The sequence below is a fragment of the Calidris pugnax genome, unplaced genomic scaffold (assembly GCF_001431845.1).
Source record: "Calidris pugnax isolate Ruff unplaced genomic scaffold, ASM143184v1 scaffold70, whole genome shotgun sequence".
Classification (NCBI taxonomy): Eukaryota; Metazoa; Chordata; class Aves; order Charadriiformes; family Scolopacidae; genus Calidris; species Calidris pugnax.
In genome coordinates, this window is record NW_015090862.1 from 3,326,965 (window position 1) to 3,334,464 (window position 7,500).

Sequence of the window (7,500 nt, forward strand, 5' to 3'; positions counted from 1 at the left end):
ACGCGCCGGAGATCTCGGCCGTGGCTGATTCACTGCCCCCCCCCGCCCCCCTCGCCCCTTCCCTCCGCGCTGTTGTCTCTTGCTGTTCTATTTCAGATCTGTGTTTATTGACATTGGACTTGAGCCATTAGGGAGATTTAACAAGTCAAAGCAGTAAATTCAAGCGACGCGCCGAGCTGCGTATTTGTTTGAAATAAGCATCGCCACATTGCGGGGCGCGGGCAGAGGTGCGGTAGGAGCGCGGTGCCGGCCCCGCGGGCTGCGCGCTGGCGGCCGCGGTGAGGGAGGTCCTCGGGCTTGGGCAGTCCCGGGCCATCGCAGAGATAAAGAGGAAAATGGCACTTTAAAAGTTCGGTTGGGAGACTTTCTAACGGATTATGTAGTGAGGAAGCTATTGCACCTTTTGAAAATATTTTGATTTGGGGTATAATCTTTTCAGGTCATTATCTCCGCTGATTACTATATAGTTTAAAAAAGACCCTGAAAGTGCAGCTTCGTCGTCTTAGCTGAGCTCGGATTTCATCTTTGAGGATTTGTTCTGACTGCTAGATCTTAAAAGAAAAAAGAAAGGAAAGAGAAAAAGAGTCCTCGTCGTCTAAAAATGTAGGTCATCGCTTGTTTAGGAAAAGTTTGTCGAGTTATGTGTCCATTGATCTGGTGATAAGTTTTGAATGCTTTCTTTAGCTGATCGTGTTGATATAATCGTGGGTTGGACTTGATGAATGAGTTCAGTTGTCCCCCATCTGACAAGCTTTAGCAGCTTCATGCATTTTAATCAGCCCAATGATTCATGTATTTTCCACCTTTTTTCTGTGTGTGGGATCCGTTCTCTTAAAAAAAAAATGGTCGCAACTGGATTAATTACCCTCTACATTAATCTTAAAACTTTTGCAAGGACCTGCGGTACGTAGTAAGGAAATGGGGGATGTCACTTGCTCTGTTTATGGTCCAGAAATTCTGAGAAAGACCAGGCAGAGACAAAACCCCTGTAACATCATTGCCGTAGAATTAGTGAATCCTGTCGGTTCATTAGAATACAATGTCGTTTTCTTGCTAATAAGCCTTTAAGTATTCGGGTGTCTCGTAACTGCACTCCTGGCGCAGAGTGCCTCATCTCTGATACACTTATTTACTGATTTCACTAGATCGCTCCTATCATTTTCAGGAGTTGCAGAATCCTTGCAAAATCGCTTAAAAGAATTGGAGAAGCCCCCCTGGAAGGTGCCCGGAATCCAGTTTCCACTGTAACTGCTTTGCCCTTACTTCTTTTTAAAAAGGGACTGTATATTGGCTTACAGAAAAACGGATACAATTTTAAGTGTTACAGCTTGCAACCTACCGTTTTTAGTTAAGTGTGATAAATAGAGGTGGAGAATTTATAGCAGTGGCTGGAGTAAATGCAGTGCCTGAGGAAGTTTAAAAGACAGGTGAAAGGCTACAATAGCTCACTTTTACTCTAAAAAGATTTTGAGATGCCACTTGTAAGAAAAAACACAACAGACAAAATTTCAGTATACTCAGTCTTAAAAAGTAACTAATTCTTTAAAGATTTTTGTGTTTGCTCTGTGTTGTAGAAGCTTAGTAGTTTTTATACTTTTTAGAGAAAATTTAGCCAGGAGTATATAGATGATAAATATACATACACACAGGCGTAAATGTAATACGTGTTTATATTCGGTATAAATGATAGGACACAGATGCATATATGTGTGTTTATGCTTATAGGTATATGTATAGATATATAGATATAAAAACCACAGAACACGCTTACGTATGTTACCTTTTTGGTAAACCGGCAATAATAACAATTTTATCTAACCTGTTCTGGTATGTTAATTACTATATTTATAGTAACCTCCCGTGAAAAGGCTGTTTAGATTATCTAAGTATTGGAATAACGTCATTCCTTTTTCATGAACTAATGCTTTTGCTCTTGTGTAAACTCTTTAAAAAAAACAGATAAGAAACTAAATCTGCATTTACATATTTTAATGAGAAAATATTATTTGGACGACTTGGTTCATAATTTAACGTTGACACTTTTTCAACCTTTGTCTTAAAACACACATGCTGGGAACAAGAACACCAATATTTAAAATGCCATGCTTATTCTGTACAGGAGAAAAAAAAAAAAGTTAAAACAAATGTCTTTACAGTTTCAATAGACACTAATGCCGTTTGTGGGATGGGGTGGGTGGGGGTTTTTTTCCTTTTTTTTTTTTTTTCTTAACTTAAGCAGTTCACAACAGAACATCAGTTCAGTTTCCAGCAAACTACCTAAAACTAGAAAGGAGTATATCAAACAAAAGTGCATTTTACACATTTTATAATCATTCCTATGCACAAACATTTACAGTTTCCCTAGCCCCCTCTCTCTTGTCTGCAAAGCTCCAGCAGAAATCAGGATGACCTCCACAGTTTGTACCTGCTGTTGTGTTACTTCTCCACCTTTTACCAGTGACTTCAGCAGCTTTTCTTAAGCTGTGCCGGGTTGTGTGCTTGGTGACAGGTGTTTTTAATTACTATTATTATTGTTTGTTTTTAAGCTATGAAATAAATAGCTACAAAATTTATAAAACAAAGAAACCTTCAGCTCCCCAAACCTTCAGGTCAATCAGAAGTTAACAGACAAATCAACTTCTCTTTCTCTTCCACCTGAAAACCACAGTACACGTTCCCGTTACAACAGGTACTGCGAAGGGGACCTCATCTGATTCACAGTACAGATGCCAGCTCAGTATTTACATTAAAACAGGCGCTTTGTAAACAGTATAGGTATGGGGTGAGTGAGCGGGTGCCTTCCCGTTGCACGGCGTCCTGCTCCCGCTCGCCCCGCACCGCCCCGCGCCCCCGGCCTCCTCAGCGCGCCCGCCGCCGCCCCCCGCACCTGCGGGGCCCTGCCTGCCAGCCCACCGCTCCTTCCCCCGGCCGGCTGAGCCTCCTCCTGCGGAAATCCTGCCTTTTGCGTGACAGCGGGACACGCAGGGGCAGACGCGCACCCACACAAAGGACACGAGCGCTTTGCGGCGTTTCCAAGATCCAAGCGTTTGCCGCTCGGAGGCTGGAAACGCCGCTGCTCCCGTGCAGTGAGGCTGCAGCCATTTCCCAACGTTTGTGGTTCTAGAGATCGGTCCTGTATAAACCCCTGCTCTCCCCCAGACAAAGGAAGGGAAAGAGGCATCGCCGGGCCGGGCTCGCCCGGTCCCCGGCAAAGCGAAGATGCCTGAAGTACTTTTGGAAAACTAGCGATGCGTGTGGCAGTTCCTACCGGGCGGGGAGGGGGGCGGGCCGGGGCGGTTCGTTTTGCCTCGGAAGAGCGGAAAACAAAGTTCAGAAGCGGGAGAGAAGCCGGGACGCGAAGGGAGGGCAGGGCTGACCGGGCGAGGCGGAAAGGCGGCTCACGCCAACGGCACACCTCGGCTTCCCGCGGGGAGCTGTCTCTGCTTTCGAGGAAAAGAGAGGAGGGAGGAAAGAAGCGGAAGGATGGAGAGAAGGGGAGGGAGGAGAGCTCCGAGGAAACTTTGGGAGAAAGGGGGCGGCGGAGTCCGTGCGGGCGGCCCGGGTCAGTGCACCGCCACGGAGTGCAGGGCGGGCGCCGGGCTGGTGAGAGTCTCGCTGGGGGTGGCCGGGCTGCTTTGGCTGGTGGCCGTCTGCGAGGACGTGGGGCTGAGGGAGGGCGGGGAGTTCGAGAGGATGGTGGGGATGGGCGCGGGCAGGGCGGGCAGCGCCGGCACCGCGGCGGGCGTAGGCTTGATGGGGACGGGGATGGCCGGCAAAGTCTGTCCCCCGTGGCAGAGCGGCTTAATGGGCACGCCGTAGGCGCCGTACTCGCTGCTGGCCATGGAGATGGGGGTGGCGGTGTCGATCATGCCGGAGCCGTACATGTGGGGCCAGCCCGTGCCAATGGAGCTGCCCACCGTAGTCAACTGGTTGGGGAGGGGGTAGGCGGCCGGCATGGGTTGCATCGTGGAAAAGGCGAGGCCCCCGGGCATCTTGTACTCTCTGGCGATGATGTTCTCGATGGCGAAGGGGTGCTTGAAGCTGGAGGGCTGGGACACGCCGAGGTTGTACGTGGACATCTGGGGCAGGTGGGTGCCGGTGGCCGCCAGGGCGCTGAGCCGCAGCTTCGCCTGCTGCTGGAGGTACTGCGCCGCGTCCGCCGGCTTGCTGGGGGCCAGGTGGTCCGACTTGACCACCTTGAAGCGCTTGCGGCGGCGCAGGAAGCTGCCGTTCTCGAACATGTCCCCGCAGCTGGGGTGCAGCGCCCAGAAGCTGCCCTTGCCCGGCTGGTCGGGGCGGCGCGGGATCTTGATGAAGCAGTCGTTAAAGGAGAGGTTGTGGCGGAGGGAGTTCTGCCAGCGCTGCGTGTTCTCCCGGTAGTAGGGAAAGCGGTCCATGATGAACTTGTAGATCTCGCTGAGGGGCAGCATCTTCTCCGGGGAGCTCTGGATCGCCATGGCGGTCAGCGAGATGTAGGAGTAGGGAGGCTTCTGATCACTGTAAGTGTTTCTGCCCGGGCGAGGCATCTTCGCTAGGGGACCCGCGGAGATCTGCAGAAGGGCAGCGACAAGGAGGGGGTCGGGGGTGGGGGGAGACGGGTCAATCCGAGAGGTTTTGCACCGACACCCGGCCGGGGCACCGGGTGGGTGTGGGGCCGGGCCGGAGAAAGAAGGGCACGGGGAAGGGGCACGGCGGAGCTCAGCCCTCGAGAGGGTGGGATGGGGGCAGGGGAAACCGACCCGGAGCTCTGCGCCGCCGGCGAGGGAAAAGCGACGTGCCCTTCTCCCAGCTCCGGCCTCCTTCAGTCTGGCCTCTCCGCAGCAGCCCGCGCCCGTAAAGTTACTGTAGCGGTAGCTCTGCCTTCTGGTCTCGGCGAGGTGGAGAAGGGGACACCCCCCCCAACCCATCCCCTCCCCTCGTCTCCCACCCCACTCCATGCTAGCCCTGCATATGCCCACCTTAAAGTTGCTGGAAGTTGACAGTCCGCATCCGGGACGCAGCTGGGAGTCCGGGCTGTTTCCCACCCCGATCCTCCGGCGTGTCTCTCGCTCCTTTCCCGGCCACTCTGCTCCAGTTTAGTCCCGAGGAGACAGCGAGCTAGCTTGGTTTTGGGAATCCTCTTGTACACCCCTCCCTTCTCCTCCGCGGGCTGAATCAGCTTCTTTTACACCACCGGCAGCTGGACTGTAGCAGAGGCTTGTTTGCTTCTCTGCAGCCGCGATGAGCTAAGTAGTTGCCTCCATGTCCTTCCTCTAACCATCTGATAGTTTTATGTGGTGACATGAGCAGAAAAGACCCCTGTAGAGGCGCTTCATTAATGTGCCACTTCTTTGCTATCATATGACAATCGCCTTGGGAGCAGGGGGAGGGGAGCGGGGAGGAGGGGGCTGGAGAGAAAGGCATAATCTGGTTTCATTTACACCTATTTACATGGACACCTTGGGCCAATGGGAATCATTTCCATTTGAAGACAAGGCGAGGGGTGAAAAGGCTCCGCCAGCGGAATTGCAGTGCGATGGTACCCGGTGGCTGGGGGGTGGGGGGGAAGGTATGCACTAACCTCTCTGTGGACTTTGCAGGAAGCTTAGTCTGCAATTCACACTTACAAATGGAGGTACTGAGCGGTGGGATGTTTGACATGGAAATTGCTTGGCTGTGGTATTCTGTTTGTTCTGCATTGTTATCTGATTTGTATTGTTGGCTAACTTAAGGCGAGCCTTATTCCCTGTAACGAGAGACTTTCTCTTTGCCAAATCCTCTCTCCCTGAGCGAAGGTTCTTTCGAGGAGAGAAAAAGATCGGGGTCCTCCGTAACCGCCCCGGGAAGTTTCTTCACACACGCCCTCCGCATCCCATCCCTCCCACCCACCCCCCCAGCCCGGGCAGCACCGTTGCTCTAGTTCCGCGGACCTGTTGGTGCAAAACTGTGGGAGTCGCCTTAAAATCTATCGCAGCGGCCGGGCTCCTGGTCCGCGGGCGGAGCAGAGCCCCGGTGTGCTCGGTGCCGAGCTGCCCTCCACGCCGCCCTCCAGCTCCCGGAGCCGGGGGCCAGGGCGGACAGCTCGGGGTGGAGGGTCCCGCAGAGCTGGTTTGGGGTAACCGGTGCGTGTCACCGGTCACTGTGCTACATCTCGTCAGCCTGACGCCTTCCGCGGGATTTCCGCGCTGTGTCTCAGGCCGTTGGTGTGCTGGTGTGCCTCTCGGTGCGCACTCGTGTGTGGGAGCAGGCAGGATGTGCAACACCCGAGTTGCGGCTCCTCTGCTCCGCTGTGCTGTCTCCTCCCCGGGAGCCCAGGCCCCATCCCGGAGCCGCAGCCCAGGCGAGCGGCCCCACCGCCAGCCCTGTGTCCCGGGAGGGCGGGGATCAGGCCCGGAAGGTCCCGGGCTTGGCCTGGTACAGGAGGGAAGTTTGGATGATGTGTATTCCCGAGGCTGCGGTGCATCCTGTCACCCTAGAGCCAGAATAAAAGATTGTCTCGGGAGCTGCAAGCCCTGGAAGGAAGAGCCTTTGTGGTGAATACACATCCACTCCATTAACAATATTTTCGGAGTCGGTCAATAACTCACCAAAACGTAACTTAAACACGATGAATTTAGGAGATTAAACAATTTCATTAATATTGAAATGGCTGCTGAGGCTGAGCGCTCCCGCTTGAAATGCAAGCGCACGTTTTTCAATATTAACAGAAGTACTTGAAGAAAAGAATAATGTCACCTTCTTAATTCAGCAAAAATAGCTGGGGTGGGGGAGGGAGCGCCGCGCCGGCTGCCTGTGCGACGCGGGCTGCTGCCACACGGGCTCTGCCGGCACGGCCGAGTCTTCTCGGGGGGACAGTCCCCACCAAGCAGGGCTCCCTGAAACCTGGCAGCAGCTGGAAAAGGCATTTCACACTGTAACTAGCTACGACGTCGTGTGTGTTAAACTGCGCTCCCCTCCTTCCAACCCGGCTGCCCTCGGTCCCATCTAATCCCTCTCTCTCGGGGCAGGATGTCGTTTAGAGAATAATAGGCAAATAATTGTGTTTCTAGGAATCCGAGAAGCCGACCTCGGCCCCGCGTTGCCGAGCTAACGAGCCCTTTCGGGGGGAGACCTGCCACATGTCACCCCCCTTGCAGAGGACACCCGGGGGTGCTGGTGCGGTTCAGAGCCCGGGGGCTGCCTTGCTCGGTTAACCGGCTCCGCGGTGCTTCCCGCCAGCCGGGCAGGAAAGCAAGGCAGCTTCCAAACTTTTTTTTTTTAACTTTTTTTTTTTTTTTTTTTTTTTTTACTGGTCCCCACAGTGTCACCTTCCCAAGTCCATTCCTTCTCTTAATCCTGTACCACAGCATCAGATTCTTACAATCGGATTTTTTTTTTTTTTTGGGGGGGGGGGGTTGGGTAAGAGGCAATGAGTCGATGGACGTTTGTTAGAGGGTAGGAAAGACACTACTTTGAAATGAGGACAGATTCCTCCCAGCGTCCCCTAGGACACCGGGCAGAAGACTTATATTTTTGTACTGA

At 53.1% G+C, this 7,500-nt stretch overlaps 1 protein-coding gene across 1 annotated transcript; it reads right to left on the reverse strand.

Annotated features, from left to right (window-relative positions):
- Nucleotides 1-1,974: 1,974 nt before the first annotated feature.
- On the reverse strand, nt 1,975-5,334 carry FOXB1 (forkhead box B1). Its single transcript, XM_014944352.1, has 2 exons — nt 4,959-5,334; nt 1,975-4,550 (listed from the first exon to the last, which is right to left on the reverse strand). Exon 2 carries the CDS (start codon nt 4,524-4,526, stop codon nt 3,564-3,566), a length of 963 nt encoding a protein of 320 aa, XP_014799838.1. The 5' UTR covers nt 4,527-4,550; nt 4,959-5,334; the 3' UTR covers nt 1,975-3,563.
- Between the last annotated feature and the right edge of the window lie 2,166 nt (nt 5,335-7,500).

Coding starts and splice junctions, on each gene's coding strand:
- FOXB1 (XM_014944352.1), bottom strand. CDS start 4,526: ATGCCTCGCCCGGGCAGAAACACTTACAGTGATCAGAAGCCTCCCTAC.